Source organism: Castor canadensis, chromosome 14 (assembly GCF_047511655.1).
Source record: "Castor canadensis chromosome 14, mCasCan1.hap1v2, whole genome shotgun sequence".
In the NCBI taxonomy this organism is placed as follows: domain Eukaryota; kingdom Metazoa; phylum Chordata; class Mammalia; order Rodentia; family Castoridae; genus Castor; species Castor canadensis.
In genome coordinates, this window is record NC_133399.1 from 99691401 (window position 1) to 99718162 (window position 26762).

The following is a 26762-nucleotide window of genomic DNA, read 5'->3' on the forward strand; positions in this document are numbered from 1 at the left end:
AGGCTTAAATCCTGGTTCTGATCATTAATATGCATCAGATCTTGGGCAAGCTAGCTACTTGCTATCCTGACTTTAGTTTCCTTAATTCTAAATTGAAAATTTGATAACACCTACTTGATAGGTGGTTGTAAGGATTAGATGAGAAAAATCTAGCACTTAATAAGCTCTCTATAAATTACTATGATAAATAGGTTTATAATAATATATTTGTTACTATAAATTATTGTTTATTGTCTTACCAACTATCCTAACTGGACAAGCTGGGAACGAGGTTACAGAAATGTCCAACCTAGTTTCAGACTGGACCACAAGGAGCAGTACTCACTATGTATCCCTGAGATGTCCAGAGAGCCTTAGAAACAGGACTAGGTAGAGTCTTCTGTGACAACATGGATGGGGAAGAGCACAGGCACTGCACTCATGGCTAACATCCTCTTCTCTTTGGGAAACCTGGCCAGAAAAAAAAGTGGACTCTCCCTTCGCACCTGGCCAGTTCCCTTACCCATCTCATCCATCGAAAGGATACCTTTCTTCTCTCCTCCTGAAAACACCTGTCACCTCACTTCCCAGGAGAAGGACAGGAAGCTCCAAGGCAATCAGAAGGCTGTGCTGCTGGGGGTGAGTCACCTGAGTCACCTCACCCAGGCTTGGTGTGGTCTAACCAGACATAGCAATCTGCATCCTTCCTCAGGTAGGACTCTTGGTGAGAACAGTCCTGCTGTGCTCACATCCCTATTTGCCCTGGTGCCTCCCACCTCTAGGGTCATTCAGGTGAGAAGAGCTGCTTTCCAGCTAGCAGGTCGTATGAGGGGACTATGTCAGCCTTCCAATCGGGCCAGGTCCACATGGCTCATTCCAAGTGTGCCTGAGTCTGTACACATGTTTACCTTTTCTTTCTCCCCTGTGTTTCCATCTTAGTTTGCCAAGTAGAAGCTATTCTTACACTTTTGTTTTCTCAATTAGACTTGCCACTAACTGGGTCACTCTTTTTTTTTTTTTTTCCTTTGCAGTACTGGATGTTGAACTCAGGGCCACACACGTTAGGCGGGCACTCTATCACTTGAGCCACTCCACCAGTCCTTTTTGTGTTGGTTATTTTTGCTTTTTCCCTGGGAAGGCCTGGATCACGATTCTCCTATTTGTGCTTTGCCACAAAGCTGAAATGACAGGCCCACACCACTGCACCCAGTCATTGGTTGAGATGGGGTCTCATTTACTTTTTGCATGGAACCATGTTCCTCCCGATTTCCGCCACCCAACTAGCTAAGATTACAGGCTTGAGCCACCACACCCAGCTACTGGGTCACTCTTAAGAGTAGGTTGGGTCCTTTCCCTCAAAAGCAACAAATAAACCTATACTCTGTCTTGGGTCCTCAGACCTGCTGAACACAAACATGGCTGTGCTTCTTTTGAGCCTTCTATATGCAGATGAAGCCTGGCTAGGCCTTGGTTGAATTCTGGCTTCTCAATCAATGACTAGGTCACAAACTCAATTCTGGGGGCTGTGAAGGTGATGACTGGGGACAGGGGCTTCCTTGGGTTGTAAAGCTGTCCCTTTAGCCCTGCATGCCTCAGCAATTTGTGTTGGCACTCTCTGGCTAGCATCTGTGGGTGAAGGGGGTCTGACATAAAATACCAGGATGTAGCATGGCCTCACCTCCCACTGGGTTTCCTCCAGCGCAGGGGCGAAGCTGGTCTTCTCACGCTCGTAGGACCTGAGCTTGGTCTCCAGCAGGTCCTGCTCCTTCATGAGGCTCTCGAGCTCCTGCCGCAGCTGTCGTTTCTCCTGCTGCAGCTGCAGCACCTGTAGATGGAGCACCTGCTGCGCACGCTGGCTCTTCTGTGACGCTGGCTTCAGCTTGCTGCTGCTCTTGGGCTCCATGCCCTCCAGCTCGTCCCTACCATGCCGTGGCCGCTCTTCAAAGACTTGGCCAGAGGCGAATTCCTTCTCATCAAAGCTGCGCTGCAATTTCTGTAGCATACTCTCCCTCTGCAGCAGCTTCTGCTCCAGCTCCTGCATGGTGCACTCATCGGTGGAGAGGGGGGCGCGCACACACGAGGAGCCCTTGTCTGCTTTGCCTGGGTGGGCCAGTTTGTTTCCCCCATCAGAAAATGAAAGCGCCTTCAAGCTCATCATGTTACTGTCCTGCAGGACTATGCCCTGTGTGATGTTGTGGGCTGAGCCCCCAAAACGACTGGTGGGCCCCACGGGGGTGACCAGTGGATCCAGCTGGTAGCTGCTGCTGGTGCTGTGCGTGGGCAGGCTGGACATGGAGTTTCGGCCGGAGTCAGACAATGCTCCAGAGCACAGGCCTGGCTTCAGCTCCTGCTCCTTGGGTTTGTCTGGAGGTATGGGGTGCAGCTGGTGGCTGACACTCTCGGGGGAAGAATGGAGGATGGCTCCAGATCGCGGAAGCACGGGCTTGAAGGCTGTTGGCCTCACTGCTCCCTTGTCAGAGCCCTGGAGAGGGAAAGAACCACATGGAACTGAATCCCCTCCACACTCATCCCACCTCTCCCTCCTCACCAGGTCCGTGTGCCAGCCTCACGAGCCCACCAGAGCCGACCCCATCCTGCACCCTTCTTAGTTGGCAGCCATGACTGACCTCATCAGGGTCTCTGGAGCAACTAAGTGGTACATCTCTTAGGAGGGACAAAACCCTCTGTGTCTGGGGAATGTCCTTAGCGATGGCCTGAGTGCTGTGGTAATAGCACCCGCAGCCAGCTTGTCTCATCCTTCTTGAGATGGAAAGCATCATTTAGTTCAGGGGCTGAGATGTGTGTGTCAGTGCACCTGCCCTGGTGTCTGGTATAGTCAGACATTAGGCTGACAAGCTGGTATCTTTGTGGAGGTCAGTACCTCTGCCTCTTCCATTAAGCCTGAAGCAAGAATGCTAGCCAGAGCCTCTTCTCAGGGTTGAAAGATCACTTGAAAAAATTATGCTTCTATAAACTGCAGTTTATAAGCTCTGTGTAAACATAGAAGTGCTCTCTACTTCACATTGATCAGTCTAATCTGAAAAATCCAAAATCCAAAATGTTCCAAAATCTGAAACATTTTGAGCACTGACACAATCCCCTTGAATGGAAAATTTCATACCATGAGATTTTGTTTTGTATGCAAATTATTAAAAGTATATAAAATTACCTTCAGGCTATGTGTGTAAGATGTATAAGGAAACATAAAAGAATTCTGTTTATAGTTGGTATTTGGATCCCATCCCCAAAATATCAAATTATGTACATGCAAATATTTAAAAATCCCAAGCATTTTGGATAAGGGATGCCGGATCTATACATTAATGCTATGGATTTATTCTCACAGGGTGGAGGCAGGGAGGAATAGGAAAACTGTTTTTGTTGTCCACTGGAAGGACTCCTTGGACTGGCATGGGGGTTGGCTTTCTGAATACATTCCTGTTCACTTCATGATGAGAACAAAAATCCTACCCTTATTCAACCAAAAACAACCCCCCCACCCAGGCCCTGCTTGGAGCTGGGAGCTACTGCACTCAGGATGTAAGTGAGGAGACTCAGCCCCACCAGTCAGCTGGAGAGAAGCTGCACACCCTCCCAGCGTCCTCTTGTCTGCTCTTCCAGAGAATAACAGGGCCCCTCTCCTCCCCCTGCCTTTAAACATGCTGTCCTTTGTCCTACCTTGCCCACCCACGTACCTCCCAGCCGAGCTCAGCCTTTCCTCTCTGCTCTCTGCTGCAGGGCTGACTGGTTTGGGGGCTGACCAATGCTTTCATTTATGTGCCACCTTTGATCTCTGCAGTGTAGTTGAATACTTCCTCCCTCAGTGCTGCCGTTCTGGCCTCTTGGTCACTAAGACCCCCTTCCCCACTCGCCCCCTTCCCTCCCTCTTCCCCTCCTTTCCTATCCAGGCATCCTTGCCAGAGACCCCAGCTCACCATTTCCAGCTGATTGGGGAAGGGCATGAGCTTGGGTGGTGTGGATGGGTCAAAGTCCACCCCAGCCTGGTCCCCACTGGAGAGTGCCGTGTAATCTGGGCGGTGGGAGCCCCGGGCCTTCTGGCTGACCTTGATGTAGAAGAAATCTTCACTCTTGCCCATTTTGGAGCTGGACTTGCCATGGCCTGAGTCCTGGGAGAAGCCAAATCTCAGCAATCCATCTGAATACCGATTGAGTTTCTTGAGCTGGGAGGACTTGCGCAGCTTGTACTGTGAGGCCCGGCAGTGCTTGCTGTGAAAGCTGTGGCCTGAGATGAGGCTGCTGACACTGCCCATGGTGACTCCAGGCGGCAGACAGGGAGGGAGGGCGGGGGGCCTGGTGTGACAGTGGCAGCAAGCGTCAGTCCTGGCTCAGGTCATAGCAAAATCCTCACAAATCTTGGGAGAGCCATGGCCCTGGAAGGAGACACAGACAGAAGTCAGCCAGGGCCTGGACAAGGCACTTCACAGTCCTTAGAGCATCTCATAGTGTTATTCTGACTGCAAGACCTGGACACTAGAGAAATAGATGTCAGATGCCAGCTCTGTCTCTGCTTCTGAGAACCTCCACTCATTCTCCATTCCCAAGAGCCTGCTTGGAGCAAGGTACTATTCCACATCGTGGGCATCCAGCAATGGCTCAACCACTACCCTCACAGGACCTCTATTTAGTGTAGTGTGCACAGGCCACACCCAGCGCAGCGTGACCTATAAGTGACGTGCAGGAAAAGAGCACAGGGAGTAGGACAGAGTTATGGAAGTACTTGTTTGTTGGGAGTGCTGAGGTTTGGGTGTGTCCCTCCCTGAATTCATGTGGTGGAAACTTTATCCCCAAAGTCACAATGTTAATAGTATTTGGGGGTGGATTTGAGTGAATTAGGGTTAGATGAAGTCATGAGGGAGGGGCCCCCACGATGGCATTAGTGGCTTTATAAGTAGAGGGAGAGAGACCTGAGCTGGCACCCTTGCTTTGTCTTGCCATGTGCTGCCTTGGGGTCCTGCAGAGTCTCCACCAGCAAGAAGGGCCTCACCAGATGTGGCTGCCCAGTCTTAAACTTCCCTGCCTTCCAAATCGAATTCCTTGTAAATTACCAAGTATGAGGTGCTCTGGTGTAGAACAGAAAATGGAATCAGCTAGTATAAAGGAGGACTCTCAGAGTAGCATTTGAAGAGACCTAAAGAAAATGAGAGGCAAGGGCTGGGGATGTGACTCAGTGATAGAGCAATTGCATGGCCCAAGGCCCTGGGTTTGATCCCAGCACTGCCTTCCGAAGGAATGGCAGAGAAAAGAATGGAGGGGAGGGGAAGGGTACAGAGGGGAGGGGAGGGAAATTAGGGACAAATCATGTGGAAATTCAGGGCCCCAAAGCTTACCAGGAGAAGCTCAAGTACAAAAACACAGAAGTCCTGAGTCCCTGAGGCAGAGTGAGCTTGGCTACGTGAGCCCACCTCAGAAATCAGCCAGGCTGGAGCGCTACGAGCAAGGTGAATGGAGGAGAAGCAGTCAGGAAGCCAGCAGGTGCCAGATAGCATCAGGCCTGGGCCTGGGAGTCTTGATTCTGAAGTGGCTCACTTCACTGTGACATGCTAGGGAAAGGGATGGCCAGGGTAAAACTGATGGGTCAGTTGAGTGATTGACTAATACAGCTAGGCTGGGATGACAGCTGGATTAAGATTTAGATGTACTTTGAAGGTTGAATTGACAGGGTTTGCTAAAGTTTAGATGTATGGAGTGACAGAAAGAGGGCTGGGGGTGTGGCTCAGTGGTAGAGCACTTGCCTAGCATGTGTGAGGTCATGGGTTCTAGTATAGATGAGGTAGGGTGCAGATCAGGAAAATGGTTTAAGACTAAGTTTACAAAGCCTATTTGGCATCCAGGGAGTGAGGGAGGTATTGGAGCTTTAGTTTTAAATGCAAAAAGATATCAGTGTAGAAACCAGCTGCAAGAATGAATGTCACTGAAGAGTGACTGCAGAAAGACAAGGGAGGTGTGAGGACTAGGAGCAACCTCAGGAGGTGGGAAAGAGAGAGAGGACAGAGGAAGAAAAATGGAGAAGGCTCTGATGGTGAGGCAGGAAATCCAATGAAGCCAAGTAAAGAAATTGTTTCTTTGGAATTGTGGTAATTGCTGCTTATGTAAAATGACAACTGAAATTGGTCAATAGATGCGGCCATGTGGAGATCACTGGTGACCTTGATGAGCAGTTTTGACGGGAAGAAATGGGAGAGGATTCAAGAGAGGAAGAGGTAAAAAGTACCTACATTGATGAGCAAGCTACAGACTAGTTTGGATTTCCAATTACATCACCACCAACCATGATATGGGAGTAAACCATTTTGCATTTTCACCTCCAGTTCAGCAAACTAATTAGAATACACACTTTAAAATGTTTAGAACATAATAGGGTCTCCTGTGGGGTTGGTAGTGTGGCTCAGGTGATAGAGCACCTGCCTATCAAGTGCAAGGCCCTGAGTTCAAACCCCAGTACTGCCCAAAGAAAAAAAGAGTAAAAGGATTTCCTTATAGTTCATTGCTTAAAACACTAACAACCACCTTGTCAGTCACCAGACAGAAAAATAAATTGGGATGTCAGTGCAGTTGTGGGGAATCTCTGAGTGCAGATCACATGGTTTCCAAAACTAGGAAGGGCTGTGTGAGCATCACACATGGGGAAGGAGCATTTCTCAGCAGGTCAGAAGACACATGGTCCACTCAAGAGGAAAACAACTGCCAGTTAATGAAGTAGCCACAGAAGGAACCTGTGGTCTTTGTTCTTCTCTAAACTTGACAATGACCTGACAGGGACCAAAGAAGCTCCAAGAGGGTCGTGGGAGCTGCATAAATATGGGTGAAAGACCATGCCAGGCTGTTGACAGAAAATCATGGCTTGAATCCAAACTGGCATTGTTAACCTGAAGAATAAAGATGCTATGGTATGAATAAGTATGGTCTCTATAAAAGCACAATACAACCAAACTTCACTGTGTAAATTTAATGCTTGTTTTAATGTGGAAAGTGTTTATTAAACTCACGGCCTCTTAGAGTCCATTTCTGGAATACTTAGTAGATAGCAGGCACTCATTCTGTTATTATGATCAGTGTTCCTGCCAGCATTCCTCATTCCTACACCATCTTCAACGATCTGCACTGAAAGAGAACCAGTTCTTTCAAATGCAACTCCCAGCTTCTGTTCCCCCACCATGCTTCCCAGGAACACAGGGCTCTTCTGCCCACCTGACTGTTGACACTGACAAGACATGGTTGTCATCCCGTCCGGGTACCGGGAGGCAAAGTCTACTGCTGCTCACATGAGGAAGAACTTTTGCTCCAAAGGCTCTCCCGTACCCTGTGCATTACATTACTTTGGCCAAGCAGCTCCTTCCTTGCTGCCCACCCGGTACACATTTATGGGCACTCCACATACAGTGCTGTAGAAGCCAGATCACTGGTTCTGGCCTCAACCAACTTCAATTTAAAAATCAGCCTCTCTACGATTTCTTTATTGCAAAATAGAAAGACTGACTCTTAAACAGTACCAGTATGAAGATGCATACCACCAGGAGTGAAATGCAGTGCTTGGCACAACGTACACACTCTACAGATGTGTGTATAGTAAACAGAAGGATAAGACAGTGTAGTGTCTTCTAGAAGCCTGAACGTAGATGGGGTATAACTGCAGGCAAGCCAAGTGAACCTGCTCAGCTCTGTCATCTTTCACCTGGATCTTGAAACAAAGGTGAGATGTCAAATGTCTTTCCCAAGACCATTGCACTTCCTGATAAAAACCCTTCAAGGCTTCCCATAGTTCTTAGAGCCAAACACAGGCTTCTCTCCACATCCTGCAGACTGCGAGCAGACCCCAGTTCTGGCACTCTGCTCCTACCTTATCTCTCCCATCCTTTTCTTGAACACACTCACAACTACCGTCAGTTTATCTCTCATCTGTTCACTCGTCTCTTTTCTGTTTGTTGAGCACAGAAGCCTTTTCTCAGCTAGAGCTTTGCACCTGCTGTTGCCCCTGCCTACAATTCTCTCCCTTAGCTCTTCATGCAAACGGATCACCCTTTCTCGTCTTTTGCTATCAACTCAGAAAGGTGGTTTCTCTGGCTACTTCTAAAAAAGAAGAGCTTCTTCACTACTTTCTATTATACCAACCTGTTATTTGCTCTAACCTACAATACTCTTTTGTTTCGGCAGCACTGGGTTTGAACTCAGGACTTGCACTTGTTAGGGCAAGTGCTCTACCACTTGATACATAACCCTGTCCCCCTTTGCTTTAAAGCTATTTTTCAGATAACATCTTGAGTTTTTGCCCAGGGCCAGCCTCAGGTGATCATCATACCATACCCTTTTGCTAAGCTGGGATTATAAGCATGCACCACGGTTCCTGACTTCAACCTATAAATATTTATTTTTACATAATCATTTATTGTGTGTATCTTCACCGAATATGAGACCCGTGATAGCAAGGACTATATCTGGACCTCTCAGAATAAAAATGAGGATGATGAGGCACCACCTCAGAGATCATAGAGGTGTCACACCTTGGCCTCAGCCACTCTGATGACCAGTGACTAACATGGAATTTGAACATAGACTGCTGCACAATTCTGGGGACTGTAAACTCAGAGATGCTGCTGGGTACGGTAGACTCAGAGATGCTGGGATTTCTGCCCTGGAGAGTGAAGTGAGTAGGCTATTGGGCCAACCTGATGTGACTGCAGTGTAGGGGGGGTGGTTCATGTGATCATTTATTCAATGAATATTCAGTATCTAGCATGAGTCAAGAACTATGCAATGTGCAGAGGATGTAGTGAAGAACTGGAAGGGACAAGCCTGTGTACATTATGTGCACGTCTCCCTGTGTGTACCTCTGTGTGTGTGTGTGCAACTGAATGTGGAGATGTGTATCTACTGTGTTAGAAGGAGTGGCCATGGAAGCTCTTTGATGATTGCAATCAAGAAGAACCAGCCTGATAAAGATTTGCGAAAGGGCTCCCTCAGAGGGGATAGCAAGTTCAAGGCCTCAGAAGTAGGAGTGGACTTGGTTTGGGGTTTGAAGACAGCAGTTCAAGTGGGGGTGATGTGGCAATAACCTGCAGGAGAAGCACTTATGATGGTCATGACTGGATGCTACGGGCATCACTAAACATTCTCCAGTGCACGCACAGGGCAGCCCCATGACAGTCACCTGTCTGGGGCTGGGTTGTCAGACTGTCAACACTTCTGAGGTTGAGAAACCTCAGAACTTTTATGGTCTAGAACTTCAGTTCTGTCACTGACTCAGTGTGATTGTGGACCTCAGTTTCCTCTCCTGTAATATGGAGGTAACCACACCTACCCTGCCACATGACTCCACTATGAAGATGAAAAGCAGGGGAAGCTTAGGGAATCCCACAGTGTTGATTCACATTAGGATTCTCCCTTGTTCCCTGGGACAGTTCTCACAGTCACAGTATATCCGAGAAGCACCCAGAGCTGGTGTCCCTGCACAGAGCACAGCCTGGTCATACCGTCCCAGTACTACTGACTTGCTTGACTTGTGTGTGATACCCCGAACTTGGAATTGGGCAGAGAAGTGAGGGATAAGGCACGATTCACCCCTTCACTGTGTAGAACCTCAAGTCCTCTCAGCTATTTCCAACCACAACATGTGCTGATTCATTTTAACTTTTATGATTTTGATAAGTCTTAAGAATTTAACGGGAGCTGCCAACCCCTCCTCAGAAAAATGCACCCCTCCAACATTTTAACTCTACTTGTGAGGGTTCCTGGCCTTAATGCCCTCCCTTCAATTGACGTGATTTAAAAACGTGAATATATCTTGCTCTGGGGGATCCACCATGATCCTTCATGGGGAAGGAACAAAGAACTTGGTTTTGGTCCTAGATTAATAACTTGACTTGAATGATTCCCTACTTCCTTTCAGGGGCTGGAGACATGGGAAGCAAATAAAACAAGTGGCATGATTTCAGTTCCTACATCCCCTATGCTCACATTCTGTGTCCCCAAGATGGGGACAGATTTGAGACTGTCTTCAATGAGGGTTCCTAAGCCAGGCATGGTACAGTACTCCTATTTCTTCTTCTTTTTTTTTTTTGTGGTCCTGGGATTTGAACTCAGGGCCTATGCCTTTAGCCCCTAATCTTCCAATGCATGCACACAAGCCCTTTTTTTGTGACGGGCTTTTATGAGATAGGGTCTCTCAAACTATTTATCCAGGGCTGGCTTCGAACCATGATCCTCCTGATAGCTACATCCTGAGTAGCTAGGATTACAGGCATGAGCCACCACATCTGGCTGTTTTTTTTTTGCTTTTATTTTATTTATTCTCTCTCTCCCCACACTCCTGCTCCTCCCTCTCTCTATTTTGGTAGAGTACTTCTGTAATCCCAGCTCAGGAAGCTGAGATAGGACATCAAGTTGGTCAGCCTGAGCTACATGGTTAAGTTTTCTTGAAAGAAAAGGTTGGGGGCTGACAGAGTGGCTCAAGTGATAGGAGTGTGTGCCTAGCAAGTGTGAGGCCCTGAGTTCAAACCCCAGCATGGCCAAAAGAGAAAAAAGGAGATAAGTAAGACTCTAGTCTAAAAAAAAAAAGAAAAGAAAAAGTTGGGCTGGAAGCATGGCTTAAGTGGTAGAGTGGCTGCCTAGCAAGTGCCTAGGTCCTGAGTTCAATCCTTAGTATTGCAAATAAATAAATAATAAAGAGGAAAAAAAGAAAAAGAATGTAAAAGTGGAGCTGGGTCCCTAGGTGGACATTCTGGAAAGCCACCTAACTAGGGAGGCAGGTCTCAGAACACCATGTCTTACCTTGGCTTACCAAGTGCCAGCACTCCACTATTACAGTTTCCTTCTTATAATTTTTATTTTAATAATTTTTAAAAGCTGAACTACTTATAAAACTAGCACAATCACTCCATGCAGAATTGACAGTACTTAGAATGTTGTTATATTGATTTCATTTCATCTCAGAAATGAAGTCCCATTCCCTTTTCCAACCCTATCTCTAAACTCTCTTGCTGAGAGGAATGTTCTCATAAATATGGTGGGGACATTTCTGGGTCATAAAACATTTCAACATACTGTACATGGATACTGTATGTTGTTTATTTTATACAAATGGTATTAGGTTGTATGTATTGTTCGGCACCCTTGATTGCTTTACTCAACTTCTTATTTTACATTTGGGATCCACTTGCATTGACAGGCCTAGGGCTAAGTTGCTGCTTTTCCCACGTAATGTGCTATCCTCCACCACCACCTCCTCAGACCTTTCCGTTCTGCTGCTAAACTCTCCTGCAGAGGATGACGTTTGCACATGTATGGGAATTTTTCTAAGATTTATTTTGCTGGGGTCTTGGAAGCTATCTAGTTTTTAAAGCCCCCTCCCTTAAACTGAACCCTCCACAAGGAGAGCTGGTACCCAAGATCCTTACTAGCCAAGACATCAAAGGAAGGCGGAAGAGTGTGACAGAGAATCCCCAAATCACACTTCACTGTACTGCCCTGGGCAGGCTAGGGGGCAGTGGCTATTGTTGTTCCTAAGAAGTGCCTTTGACAGAGTTAAGTAGGAGTCAGAACCATGACTGGGTGGGGAAAAGGAGCTGTGGTTAAGCAGATATGTTGGTCTGCTGCAGATGACAAAGAACCTCCTTTGTCCCTGCTGGATGAGAAGGGCACATTCCAAAACACAGAAGCCAGGCAGGGCCTGGGATGGGATTTGACCAACTCCTGATGCAGAGGCTGCACTGATGCCCAGAACTGGGAAGGAACTTGCCCAGGTCATACTTCAAGTTTCAGGCTGGCAAGCAGCATTCTTTCTAGTTACCAATGGGATAGTTCCCAGATGGAGAAGAGAGAGAGGTGGTGCTACTGGCTCTCCCTGGGCAGAGTGGCTCCCTCATACAAATGGGATTCCATCCCCTGTGGCCCAAGATGCTGCTTTAATCAGAGATGATTATCCCATGTGTTCCAAAGTTCCATAAGGAAGAGGAAGCTGCTGTAGAAGTTCAGGTGGGAAAACCTGTCCTGCTTCCAGATGTGGCTGGTGGCTGCTGGGTGAAGACAGAGCTCTGGCCTGGCTCCCTTCCTTCTGGGCAGTATCACTAGTCCAGGAGAGCATCTAATCCTGGCCACAGAACCACACCCTTGCCTTCCCATTTTCAGTTCCATGGAGAACTTGGAGAATTTCACCTTCTCCACCGTCCGAGAACATTTTCCCTTGGAGCAGACCATAGGGCAAGCCTCTCGTGAAGAACTTGAACCTAGTTGTGAAAACTCAGCCTCCTCTCCAAAGGAAGAAGCAGCCATCTTCCAGGCATAGTTCTTGCTCATCTACCTGTTCTGAGTAGAAGACTTAAAGTCAACTGGTCACCCAAGGGAGAGGTAAATTTACCCTCTCCCCTCCAAGTGCATCTGTTGAAAGTTTTTGACTAAGACAAAGAAATGTAAGGCAGAGTTTCTGTTTTCAAGAGATACAGATGACAGATATATGCACCCACATAAAAATAGTTTAAACAGCATCGCTAATTTAGCTGAAAGCACTAGACATTCAAGAGTTCACCAAGTTAGAGCCAGTACCCCATGGCCCCACAAGGGAGTAGTTTTATGCTTTTATTTTCATGCAAGGTAAAAGTTCTTACTATATCGTCCTTGGCCCCATCTTTCAGACACCCTGGCAGAAGACACTGTCTAATCAGCTCTGTTTCTGGCACTGACCTTTTCTTCTTTCCTCTGCTTCTCTGTGTGCATGGTGCTCAGAGTCTGAGTGTGCAGACCTACTATTCTCTGTGAGGAGCCCATGATGGAAAGATGCTAGGCTAGGCAGAAGTCAGAAAGCCTGAGCTCTAACCTGGTTCTGCCTCACTCCTGCTCCACAACCCTCATTTCACTTTCTGGGCCCTGCTTACTGTCACTTATGAACTGGAGGGTTATAGGTCCATAAGAGGGAAGCAATAGGTTCCACTTACCAGGTCCCATACTGTCCCACATTTTACCTGCATTATCACAATGGCTTCTTGACAAAGGAACACAGATTGGCAGACCTGCTTGTCATCTGGTATAAGAGTCAGCATCTTTACTTCCTTGTGTGTCAGATAAACATAGCTGATACCAATGCATAGCCATTGTCAGGGTTAAATTAAATCACAGGTACCAAAAAGCTTGGTCACAGCAAGGGCAGCACACACTGGATGACTGTCAACCAAACTGCTGACACTATGCAGTAGTGTGAAAGGATGGTAGAACTTGGTCCTCACTTGTCTTCAAGTTAAAAGAACAGATCCTTCAACAAGGATCCTCTCCATCTCCCATAGGTGACGGGTCTGAATTCATGGGTACCTGCCTCTGCCTCCAACAGGAGGGGCAGCTGGCACTTGCAGAGATGTGAGAACAGTCCAGAGGCATCTGCCACCTGGGGCTGGGGACTCTGACTGCATCTTCACAGAAGGGTTCTCTCTAGAGCTAAAATGAGAGGCAGGTGCCCCAGGCTCAGTTCTGTTTTATGACTCTGCAATGACCCCCTTTCCCAGGACATACTTTGCCTGATGCAGTTTTCCTTATCTGGAATTCCTCCCAGTGTTTGTATTCCTGGTCCTTGACCCCTCTTCCCATTTGCTGCTGGGGGCAAGGCTGGGGCAAGGCTGGGGCAAGGGTGAGCCTTTGAATTAGTTAATCATCTCAGCCCAGTTTGCAAATCTCAGATGCCTGGAAGGCTCCATGTGCAAAGTTCAATACATATTTTCTGAGTGAATGCATGAATGAAAAAGAGGCAAGAATGGAGGAGGAAGGGCTGGTGAGTGTGGGCAGCAAGAGTAGAGGCTGAGGGTTTTGAGGTGCCAGGGGGAAGCAGGTTGCTGGTGGGTTGGGAGCAAGGGCCCACGCAGCTCTCAATTAAGTGCACTTGGATTCCAAGGAAAGGCAGAAAGTGAAAGGGCAGTCACTGGCAGGCTGAGTCATTCCATCTTGCGAACAATCGGAAGCAATTCTGCTTCCCACTGCTCGGGAGTTATCAAAAGCCACTCTGCCTGGCAGCCTTTTGTGTGCAGGTCCTCAGCATTCAGCTGCTGGCTGAGCCTTCCTCCATACCGGTGGGCAGCTTGTGTCTTGGGATTGCTGATTGACATCTCTCCCCAGGAATAAGATTATCCACCAATCCAAACCTGCCCTTCCCCCTTCCAAAAATAAAGGCCCACTTACATGCCAGGATGCTCATGCAAATTTAACCCACTGCTCTCAATGCAGGCTGCTCCTACATGAGGGAGAAGAAGGCAGGCTGTCCACACATGATATAACTTAGCCCTGGGCACCAGGGCCTTTCGAGCTGGGCAGCGACAGACAGACGGACAAAGGGAGACACTTCCAAAAAACCATAGCTCAGATCTTTAGTGAGGGAGTAGACGAGATCTCCAGAGGAGGGCTGGGCATCCAGCTGAACTCCTTCCCATCTCACTTACGCAGACATAAGGAACCCTGAGGCCAAGTTCAGGTTCAGTTGGGAAGGATCAGTGAAGAACCAGCTATGCCAGCCATAGGCTTGGAGAAGGGGAGGGGTGACATACTGTTAGCTCTATGACATCCCTTGCCCAAGTATTAAAGTCAGTACCTGGATAGAGTTTGGCGAATCAGACAACCCTGCAAATCCACCTGGATGGTGGACATCTCAGGTTCCTTCAGGGTCTCTGACTCTGAGGAATGCCTTTGTGGCTCTCTCCCCACAATTCTGACCCTTCACTCACCTGTCCCCAGGTTGGTCCTCTTCACTCCAGCTCACAGTCTTCAGGCTGGGCTGGGAAATGGCAAGGGAGCCCCTTGCTAATGGCACCTCTTGAACAGAGAGGGCGCTGCAACCATTCCCTTACTTCAGCCATGCCTATAGACAGGAGTCACAGGAGCAGAAGGAAATTGGCCCCAGATCACAGATAAGTTGACAGAAGAGAGAAAGGCTTTTAATCCTAGAGGTGATTCAGTGTTCCACCGTAAGAGGCCACAGAGGCCCAAAGAGGTTCAGTGACTTGTGCAAGGCGACACAGCAAGCCAGGAGCTGGCACTGCAAGCCAGGCTTTCTGGCTCCCTCCCCAGCACTTCCCACTTATGTCTTTCTTTAACAGTAGAACAGGGAGGAGGAAGGGATGGAGTGGGAATATCATTCTATGCTGAGAGGCACCACTTTAAAAATACTCAGAGCAGATCAAACATGAAACCAAGTGCTTACCCTGCACCCCAGCAACCTGTGCTGTCACCACCAGCCATCAACAGGGGCTGAGGTCAGGTGATAGGTGGTGTCTTTCTATGGAAAGTCAGTGGAAAACTGGTGCTTGTAAATTTGGTAGGTGTTAGGATTTGACAAGGAAAAGAAGTGAAAAGAAGCAAAGAGCCCTCTGCTACCTACATGATGCCAGGGAGGGCTCTGCTTTGGGAAAGGAAGGGGGAGAACTTCAGCAGGTGGGCAGGTGTGGGAGGACAGGTGGATGGTGGGGGAGGGGAACATCCAAGTGACAAAGCTCTGCTTCTCCCCTCCTTGACTCTCCCTCAGCCCCACAGCAACCTGGCTCCTCCTTCAGATCACGTGTGTCCAAGGTGAGAGCGTGTGTATGTGCATGCGTGTGCATGTGAGTGTGTGTGTAGCAGGGCAGAGAAGCTTGGTAGATTGTAGAGTTCAGAAAAGGACTAGATCGGAGAAGTGCTGGCAGGGGGGCACAGCTCAGACTCCCACCTCTGGTGCTGAAAATGACCTCCAGGGACTTGAAGATTTTCCTCTGGTCCCTTAGGACAGGTAATTTTGGAATATTAAATGTGGTCCATGCCTTTGATTGTGTTTTTGTGTTCCATGACCTGGACCTGTCTACTGGAGTCTGCACACAGCCCAGGAAGTTAGGGGCTACTCCTGACGAGTCTCTGCCTGTCCTGAGTCAAACCGTTTCTGGGTACCATCTGATGTGTCTGGTTGGGGACTGTGACTTCTGTGTCACCTCTGCCCTGCTTTCTTAACTCCTCTCTTACCCTGGGGTTCATTTCCACAGTGAACTAGAGCCTGGCACTTGCAAAGGAACCTGATGCCCTGCTGAGCATCCAGCAACCCCTTGGTCTCCACTCACCCACAGTGAGATAATTAACCTTTTCAGAAGCCCAGGGTACCAGCAGATTGGCCCCCAGCTGATTCTGTCCCTCTGGTTCTGTGACCCTTCCTGGTCAGAGGCACATAAAGACGCTCTGAAGAGCCACGTGGAGGTGCTGGGGTGTAAGTGTAAGATTCACAGGAACTTCATTCCTGGACCTCCTTCTCCTTTTAGCCCCAGTGATGCTGAAGAGCTTGCACTTCCCCAGTCATCCTGGTCTCTCAGTCACTTTCTGCATTCTCTTCCTTCTGCCAGGAATGGCCTCTCCTGACTCACCGAGGTTGTTTCACAGTAGCAGGGAAGGTAGAAAAGCACTTCTCCTCCCCATGTGCCTTGCATGACTGTGTCTGAAGCAAGCAATGCCTGTCCTGTGCCTGGCTAAGAAATCAAATCCGAGACCACAAACCTCCATTGCCTGTGAGCACACAGTTGCTGCTGGACAGAGCAGAGGGTTCTGATGCTGGCTAATACTGGAGAATCACTGTTCTGCTATTTTCTTTGGAAACCTACTCTGTGCTGACTGCAGCCTGTCCTTAAAGATTATTACAAGCTCCTCAAAGGTAGGGACGTTGTGTTATAGTCTCAGGAAAATCTGGGTCAGCCTGTGAATTTGAATTATATGTGCATTTTGATTAGATTTCATCTGAATAATTCCTAACCTCCCACACTCATCACCTCAATCTTCCCATCAACTCAGGGAGAGAGCCTGGGGGTATCTCACCTGCCCTCAGTATGAGAAGAAAACTATCTCCCCCCCTTACCCCTTCCCTCCTTCTCTACTTCATTCTGCTCTGTCTAGCTGCTGGGGCTCATGAAGTCAGACGTGAGCATGGAAAAGGGGGCTGGGACTTCTGGAGTGTCAGCAAGCTCTAGATACAGTCTGGTGGTTGGAGGGGAGAGTGTAAGACATTGTCCCTGTCCCAGAAATGTTGCAAAGACTTCAAAAACCTTCTAGATACTTCTTGGGTTAAGTTGTCTTTTCATAATGCAAAACCAGATTTAAAAAGGGGGGCCTTTCACACAGGTTCCTTGAAAGACACCCCAAGTAACCCACTAATTATAACCTGTGATGTCATAGCCAGATGGCAGAGAGCAGAGGATACCTTCCCCAATCTCACTGTATAGGCCATGGAGCAGCTTGCCATGGACACAGGCGTGGGAGCAATATAAGCAGAAGGTGAGAGTGACTGTGGTCAAGGAGACATAGGCAGTGCAAACATGGTCCTGAGCCAACCTGCCAGCCAGACCTGGCTCTATCTGCACAACCAAGCAAAGCCACTGATCTGCAAACACAAGTTTTCTCTGGAACACAGTGACTGTGAACACAGCATGAGCTATCACAGAGTAACCATATCATTTGGACACTCTTAAGAGTGAAAGGGAACACTAGTGCCACTAGTGTTAATTATACCAGGAAAACAGACATAAACTGGGATGTATGGTCACCTTACTATATATGTTACAGATCAGCCATGTTTCATCCCTGAAGGTCAGGCAGGGGAGAGGATATCAGAGGAAGATTTGGTACCACCTGGCCCCTTACCTCTTTCCCTTACACACTTAAGTTCTGTTGACTACAAAAAACCAGGAAGCAATCAGAAGTAGGGAGCCCCAGCCTCATGGGCCACTTGTAAGGTGCTTTACCTGCAGTGACACTAAGAGGGCCAAAACTTTACGAACTTTCAATGTTGAGCGCCTCCCTCATCTGTCCTCACGATGACAAGTATCACATCCATCACTGGAGACACAGTTCCAGAAGCCACAGCTAGAGGAGATGATTCTAGAACCCAGGATTTCTGGCTCACAGAGTGGAGCTCATCCTCCCCCCTCAACACACACACAGCCTTGTTGTGAGGCAGGCAAGGTGAGAGCTGGAGCCTGGCATGGACTGATATGTCTGGCAGGGTAGCTACTGCTGAATGCCACATTCTAGACCTGTGTCACAGGAGCTTTGACAGGTACAGAGATCCATCATGGAAGAGTGACGTGCATTCGTTTAGCATTCCAGGTATTTATTGAGCATCTACTGTATGTAGTCATTATTGGGGTCCTGTAGATTTACCAGTGAGCAGAGTCTGCCTTTATAGATGTATAAAGTCATGTCAGAAAATGACAAGTTTAGCTTAGTATTCAAGACCCGATAAAATCTAAGCACAGTATTTCTTTCCACTTCATTTCCCACTATCCAAGCTACACTGACTAAGCTTGCTTCCCAACTGATCCAAAGCACACAGAGTCACTGACCCTCATTCGCAGGGATGCACTGAACATCTGAGGTGACTTCTGGCCAGCTGGCATTCCTGACCACCCTCCATGGCCCCTGGGTGCCCTTTTCCTCCTCCATCTCTTCTCTTCTCTGAGGTCCCACCTCCTCCTTCCCAGATTCAGCTTTCACTGGTTTTTCCTGCTTCATAGACTGTGTTTTTAGGTAGTGCTTAGTCTCTGGTTTACTACCAACCAGGTAGTAAACTCTTGGATTCTTCTGATGAGCACACAAAAGCTTCATGAACTCCCAGCTCGCCAGGACTTCTATTGCTCCCGTTTGAATTACTCAAGTTCTATCTTACAAACCTCTGCCATTTTCTGCACCCTGGGCCCATCTCTGCTGTCTTACTCTCTGTGAGACAACTTCATCTCTACAGTGAGAGATTAGGAGAGTCACTGAAAGGAAGCTCACCCTTTGCTGAACTTGTAAACCTGCCACTGAAGTGATTCCTGTCTCCTTTGTGCCTGTCACCATGAAACAGCAATCTGTCCTCCCATCAGGCTAAGCCTTCCAGCACTTCTAACCTTCCTGCAAGGATTGGTCCAAGAATTATGCTCTCTTCCTGTTATTTCTTCAAGTCCTTGCTTTCCTATTAAATATGCACAAGTCTCCCCGGATTCAAAACAACATTCAAGTGCCAGAACTCCATTATCTCCTCCAGGAACCATTGTCTTTCTTGCTCATGGCCAAGGTTCTTGAGAGTGAAGGCTATACAAGTGTTGCTGCTTGCTCGTTTCCAACTCGCCCTTCCATCCATAGAAGCCTGGCTTCCATCCCCACCAATTACTAGACCTGCTCTCCAGGGTGTTGCTAAATCCAATGGATCTTTTCAATGTAGATGGTCCCTACTTGAGATGGTTCAATTTACGATGGTTCCACTTATGATTTTTCAACTTTACGATGGGGCTGTGGAAGTGTGTGTGTGTGTGTGTGTGTGTGTGTGGTTATAAGAGGGTGTTTCCTGGACTGGCACACATGATCAGAAGCTGAATAGTCCAATGATGGCCATCTGCCAGCTGGAGAACCAGGGAAACCAGCTGCTGCGTAGTCCAAGATGAAAGCCTTAGAATAAGAGGGATCAATGCTGCAGCCCCAGTTCAAGGACAAAGGCCTAGAAGCCTCATGGAGAGTCACTGGTATGAGTCTGTGTTCAAAGGTTGAAGAATCTGGAGTCTGATGTCCATGGAAAATGGTGGCACCAAAAAAAAAAAAAAAAAAGGCACCTGCTCAAGAATTGGTCCTGCATGTGCAAGCTTCCCCTTTCCATCTTTTCTTCCATCGAGGCTCCAGCTGATTGGACGGTGCAGCTCACATTCAGGGCAGGTCTTCTCCCCTCAGTTCACTCATATGTTCATCATCTCTGGAAACGCCCTCACAGACACACCCCCAGAAGTGTGCCTTACCATTTTTCTAGGCATCTGTCAATTTAGTCAAATTAGCAACCAAGATTAAATATCACACCCTTGTTCCCCCATATGCCCTTCCTTTTGGGATACCCATCTTAAAGAATGGTACACAACTTTCAGAAACCTGATCCCAAGATCACTGTCTTAGTCTGTGATGCTATCACAGTGCCCTTGGATATCTAGATGCTCTTTTTCAAGTTGTTCTGGAGACTCCATACTGCCTAAAGCCTAAGGTCCAAGTTTTCTAGCAAGATACAGAAGGTCTTCACAATGAAGACTTTAGCTCTGTATCTTCATATCCTATAGCACTGTTCTCTCCCCATCCACCCTCTGTGCATTCTCACTGACTAGAGCTCTGCAAATCCTTTATCTTCTTCTGCTAACCCTTTCCAGGTTTTCCTATGTTGCTCCCTACACCTGTTCCTTGGGATTGCTCAAATAACATTTCCACTTGGACCCTTCCTGTGTATCTACAAGGCATTCTCTCTCTGCTCATTTTCTCCTTTTTGTTTTTTGACATAGAATCTTACTATGTAGCATAGGCTGGTCTTGAATTTAAGATCCTCCTGCCTCAGCCTCTTGAGTGCTGGGATTAAAGATGTGAGTTACTATGCCCAGGTACTCCCATCTCTTCCTTGACAGACTGTAAGATGGTGCTTTATTCAAACTTTTGCACAGTGCCTGGCCCAGAGTTTAATATATGCTTGTTGACCGAATGGATAGGCATGTGTTTTAAAATCATATTCTCTTTGATGGTGCTTCAGTTCCATGAGCTACCTTTTCCTAAGTATAACACCATAAACAGACTACACAGCAGGAATGTACAAACTTTGCCATCCTTAACCCTCAGCCTAGGGAAGTTCTTGGATACACTGGGTGGCCCCAATGCAGCTATGACAAGCTCCACACCAGCATGTGACAGAGAAGGTTGCTCTGTGTGGGTCCTTGCACCTCACTGGCATCTTAGCCTGAGCTTCTGGGTAGGGCTGCGGGTGAGCTGCAGTCTGGAGGCTTGGGTCAGACCTTCCTCACAAGGAGGTGAGATTCCTGCTGAATGACAGAACCTGCTGGGGTGCAAGTGTGGGCTTTGGAGTCACGTGCCTGATGGTGGGAGTCTGACTTGCTTGGGGCTGTGGGATTCCTGGGAGGCAAGACATCAATACCAAATAATGAGGAAGTAACACTGGGACAAGTCACTGTGTCCCCACCCAGGCAGGAAGTTGGGATTTGTACAGAAGAAAATTAAATTAGTCAGTGGTGACCCCCAACCTGATCCTTGCCCCCTTCACTGAGTAGCTCCCTGGGGTGATGCGATAAAAAAAGAAAAATAAGGTGGTTGGATGTGTGTGTGTGTCAAAAGGGGCTACCTCTCAGGATGTGATCTTGAGCTTGGAGGGTGTTTGGTGGAGAACAAAGAAGAATGTGTGAGGAGGGCATGGGTGAATCACTGAATGAGGGAAGAAAGAGTTGTGCATACTTGTAGCTCCATCTCTTCCCCTCGGACCCACCCAGAGGGGAAGAGACAGGCAGAGGAGGACCTGAGTGATAAAAGGTCTGAGAGGATATGGAGGAAAGGGAAGGAGAGGGACTTCAAAAGGGTGAAAGGAAGTCTGGAGGAAGGGAGGAGAATGGGAAGGAGGTAAGGAAGAAGAAGATGGAAAGAGCTGGATGGTCTAGTGGGTAGCAGAAGAGGGTGGAACCAGGCTGGGACTCTGTGGAAAGAGCTTACTGTGTTATATGGAGACTTACTGTGATGTACAAATGGCTGGAGAGTGAGGGAGCTGAGAGATGAAGACCCTTGCCAAAGCAAGGGTTTAAGCAGAAAGCAGGGATTTTATCACTGTATCATCACAGCTGGTTATAGAGACCTGATTTCTTTTGTGCCTATGTCATGTGTCCCATGAACTATTATCAAAGAAAAGAGGTCTTGCTTTGGTAGCAAGGAGGTGTGGGGTTGAGTGTATTGGAGGATGGGTGAAAGCAACTATGGAGCTTATAGAAATGTGGGAAACTGGAATACATTTTAATGGGAAGAGAAATCTATAAAAATTGTGGCCACCTACCCACTCCCTCACTACCACCACTTCTAAAAAGAAAAAATGTTAAGATGCCTTCGCATTTTCAAGAAGTAATATAATCTTGGGATAGAATTGTTTGATTCATTTAAAGACAGACTGGCTGAAAGAGTGGATAACTGCTAAAGATGTTTATAATATTGGAATCAGGACTATGTAATCAAATAAGATTGATATTCATTTTAACAGGACAAACCAAGAAAAACATGGCCTAAGAAGTAGACCTTTAGCTGTATGTGGATCATCACTTATCATTAGAGAGGGGTGGGGTCAGCTCTAGAAAAATCCCAACAACTCCTAGGGAGAAGATGTCCTAAAAGTACCCTCTTCTCTGTTTCTACCACCACAGAGCCAGGAATCTGATGTAGGATGCAAAACAAGAGGGTTTGTCAGCATCCTGGCAATGTCCCAGCAGGGCTGTCCATGTCTGCTGCCAATTCTGGCTTGGTGCAGAGTCTGGAAACTCTGGTACTGGAGAGAATCCGGCAGTAGGGCTGTGCTCGGAAAGAGTATTCAGCTGTGAGTACTGAGGACTGTCTTGCTCGCCACTCTATCACTGAGCACAGTGCCCGGCACAGTTGGCACTCAATGAAAATTCAATGATAAATGGATGGATGAATGAAAGAACAAATGAATGGACTTCCTGCCTTACACCTCTCCCAGCTTGAAGAGATCTATGAGGTGACAGTTAGAAGTTAACCTTTCTAAAACACAGACCTGATCACTTCCGGTTGAGGTCCCTTTCAGCTTCTCTTTTCTAGAATAACTGCCTTAATTTCATTCCTCAGAAACCAGTCCCTCCTCACAGTACATCCGTGACCCTGTAAGTCCTAGCTTCTGAACCCCCTTCCAGTTCTGTTAGGTCCTTCATCTACTACTGAGTCCTCACTATCCCCACCTCCAGTACTGCTCAGCACACAATACCCTCATAGCCTTGCTAAGTCAGCTAGAATCTTTCACAACTTGTCCCGTGGGCCCCAGCCTCCAGCTTGTGAAAACCCATTCTTCCAGATACCAAATATCAAGTATCTCCAGGAGGCTTTCCTGTGTTTTCCTTGCTGCTGTGTCTGACTGGTCTCAAGAGGGGGCCTGAAACTATTACAGCACTGATTCCATATAATTTCTTAAGTGGTTCATTCTTTATCCACCTATCACCCTCCAATCCTTGGCCTTTTTGAGGACTAATGTTGATTTATTGGTCTCCACCTACCCAGCTAAACTGTCCTAAGAAGACGAGAGAGAAGCAGGGAGATGCAAAGAGGACGGAAGAAGAAATGGTAGTAGGTTGCTGTCAGGAAAATTAAAAATGGCAGATGTGTAGCTTTGGCCTCAGAGGTCCCTGCAATTCCCTGAATTTCCTTTTCTGATTCAGCACTGCCCCATGAAGCAAAAGATGAGGAGTCTTTAGACTATCTTAGGGAGGTGAAATTGCTCTGATTTCCTTAGCCACTGACTCCATCAACTTCTGCAACTACAAATTTAATCAGAGTCAAGATGAGATTGGAACTTCCCTCCTGTTCTCTGGTCTTTTTTTTTTTTTGAAGACTTGGCCCTGATCTTAGCGCATCCCAAGGTAAGGGTGCATCCTTCCTTCTACTTCCATCTGCCCAGTAATCGCACTAATTAGAAGACTTCAGCCCCTCCTGCAGACTTGTTTTGTTGGCTGATTTGCTGGATGTGGCTGCATTCCCACTGGCACCCTTCCTTGGAAGTTCGCTTGTCATTCAGGCCTCATGAAAGCCCCCCATACAACTCACTCATTCACTGTACCTCATTGTTCTTGCTCATTCATTGGCATTCATGGGGACAATTCCTCCTGCTGCCACATGCACAGAGACACGTGCACATGTGTTCAGACCCCATGTCCCATTAGCAGTGAGGACACTTGAAATAAAGGGCAGCTCTGTCTGAATGCAGACCCACCCTCCCTTCTAATAGCTGGGGAGTCTATTGCACTAATGTTATTTCAAGAAGTACCAGGAGACTTGGGGGCTGCCACAGAGCAGGGAGGGAGGAGGAGCTGGGGTGATCCTGACAGCTCCCTTCTTTAAAGCACTGTCAGCAACAGGACTCCAGACACTACTGCCTGCTGACATCCTTTCCAGAACCAACCAGTTCCAAAGATGGCACCTCCACCTCCAGCCTGGCAAGGAAGGCTCCCAGAGACAGCTCTCTAGTGCCTGCCAGACTTACCTTCCTCCTCCTCACAGAGTCCTGCCCCAACCAGCCAGTTCTGTTCTATCTTTTCAACTTTTTTTTTTTTTTTGCAGTGCCTGGGGATGGGACCCAGGGCCTCACGCATGCTAGGCAAGCACTCTGCCACTGAGCCATATCCCCAGCCCTTTTGCAATATTTTTAAGGTGATGGTTGACAAAATGGTTAGAACTACGGGAAAAAAATCACTAAAGAAAGCAGACAAAAAGCGAGACTATGAAATAGGAGATAAAAGAGAGAAAAACCATGGAAGGATGGTGTTATTTACAATCTATTCTACTGCCTGCTTGCCAAAGGATAGTCACTGTCCTCCCCTTCTCCCCACCCGCCCCCAGGTCCCCAGAATTAGGCTTGGTCTTCCTGACGTTAGGACATGAACATCTCCCGAGTGTCCAAGTTCCACTACCAGGCCCTTGCAAGCCCTTCACTGAATTCTCCTTTGCATTGAAGGAAACTTCTCTGGTCACCACAGGGCCTCACAGCCTCAGAAGCTCACTGTGTGCTTAGCAATACCCAACTGGCACATCCTTCATGTGCGTATATCCTAACTACTCAGAGAAGATTTCAAATTCCAGGCAGGAAGAGGTGGGGTTCCCACCTCTGTACCCACACAGAGCACCTGGTGGGAAAGGATTATGTCTCAAGCAGCTGTTCCTGGGCTGGCATGGGGGAGGGGAAGGTCTGGTCCAGCACAAGTAGGTTGATGTTTGCTTGCCTAGTGAGAAACAAGGGAATGTGTTCTCTCCCAGGGCAGATATGACCCCAGGAGCAGTGGCTCCTGAACAGGACCCTTCTGTAACCCAAACAGCAGAGACTCTAGGGTCAGACAGATGTGGCTTGCCGCTCAGTTCTGCTTAGGGGAAGTCGCTTAACTGTTACAACTGCAGTTTTCCTTTTTTGCATTTCCTTTTCATAAGGTGTACTTGGGTTTGTGGTCTTGGCACAATTGACAATTTAGGCTAGATGCAGTGATGATCCACATAAGCAAGATGTTTTGGCTCACAATGGACCACACATATGATGGTCTCCCATAAAACTAGAGCCAGGCTTTGGTGGCTCATGCCTGTAATCCTAGCTACTCAGGAGGCAGAGATCAGGAGGATCACAGTTCAAAGCCAACCCAGGCAAACAGTTCTCGAGACCCTATCTTGAAAAACCCTTCACAAAAATAGGGCTGGTGGAGTGGCTCAAGGTGAAGGCCCTGAGTTCAAGCCCCAGTACCACACAAAAAAAAAAAAAAAAAAAAAAAAAGACTAGAATGGAGCTGAAAATTTCTTATCACCTACTAATGAAATGATAGTGTGAGACATTACTGAGGTGTTTGGGCCACACAAGTCTAAACAAACCTGCAGTGCTACCAGTTGTATGAAAGTTGCATACAGTATGCAATACATGATAATAAATGACTATTTTACTGGTTTATGTATGATACCATACTTCTACCATTACTTGCTATGTAGCCTAGGTGGGCTTCAAACTTGAGATCCTCCTGCCACAGCCTCTCAAATGCTGCAATCATAGATGCGAGCTGCCACATCTGACTTTTTCTTTTTTTTGGCAAAGCTAGGGATTGAACCAGAACCTCATGGATGCTAAGTAAACGCTATACCACTGAGCTACACCCCCAGCCTTTTTGACATCTATTGGTTGCATCAAGAGTTTTGTGGACTGGCTCATCTATACTGTATAGGTTTGTGTAAGTCACTCTTGATGACAAGATCACCCAAGGAAACATTTCTTGGAATATGTCCCTGTCATTAAACAATGCATGACAGTAATGCTTTGTTGTAAGGGGCAGGGGTAGGAAGTTCAGTGGCACCCCTGGCCTCCACACACTAGATGCCAGGGGCACCACAAACCGGCCCCACTCTCCTCTAGAGACATTAGCAACTATTCCCTGGTAAACAAAATCTCCCTCACTTGAAAATCACTGAACACACATACACACACCCCTTGAGGTTTTCCTAAAGAGTAGATGACTGACAGCATACGTAAACGGCTGGCACGGCATCCAGAACATAATAGGTGCTCAACGAATGTTAGTTGAGAAGAGTATGGCAGCTTTCCACCCGTGATCACTCATGGGTCCCAGATCACTCATGGAAGGTTTCTGGGGGTCAGGAGTGGAATGGAGTATGGCAATTCCTGTAGAAGAGCTCTGGATGAGATGTCTGAGCCCAGTGACCTCTTGGATGGCTGCATTGGTCTCAGAGATGAAAAACAAGAGACATCTCATGGTTGCTCAGATGTGTTTGGAACTGTGTGATGAGAAAACGGGGGTGGGAGGGTAGGGGAGTGCCCTCATGAATGGGATTAGTATCTTTACAAAACAGGCCCCAGAGAGCTGCCTTGTCCCTTCTACCACATGGGGACACTGCGAGAAGGCCTCTTCTATGAACCAGACACCGGGCCTTTGCCAAGACACTGAACACGCCAGCCCCTGGATTTTAGAGTTCTCGGCTCTTAGAACCAGGAGAAATTTATTTCTGTTGCCTATGAGCCACCCAGTCTATGATTTTTTTTATAGCAGCCCAAACAGACTAAGACATAGTTGGAGGCCCAGAGAAGGATGTGGGTTCAGCAGCTTACAGGGAGAGTCAATTCCAAGTAGACAGTTTATTTCTGCTTCAATCCTTCCTCCACCCCTGGCTGTTCTGGAGAGACATATGGCCCATGCTGGATGAGGCGGCTCTTACAGAGCAGCAGCTTGTACCGCAGGGACAGTGTGGAA

General features: G+C 47.6%; 1 protein-coding gene across 1 annotated transcript in view; it reads right to left on the reverse strand.

The window, feature by feature from the left end:
• Positions 1-26762, reverse strand: part of Lzts1 (leucine zipper tumor suppressor 1) — a 48027-nt gene that overhangs the window by 5842 nt on the left and 15423 nt on the right. The window contains exons 2-3 of the mRNA XM_020179740.2: positions 3915-4370; positions 1658-2461 (exon numbers count right to left, since the gene is read on the reverse strand). Of these exons, the coding sequence (XP_020035329.2) occupies positions 1658-2461; positions 3915-4250 (1140 nt within the window). The 5' untranslated portion in view covers positions 4251-4370. The remainder of the gene's footprint in view (positions 1-1657; positions 2462-3914; positions 4371-26762) is intronic.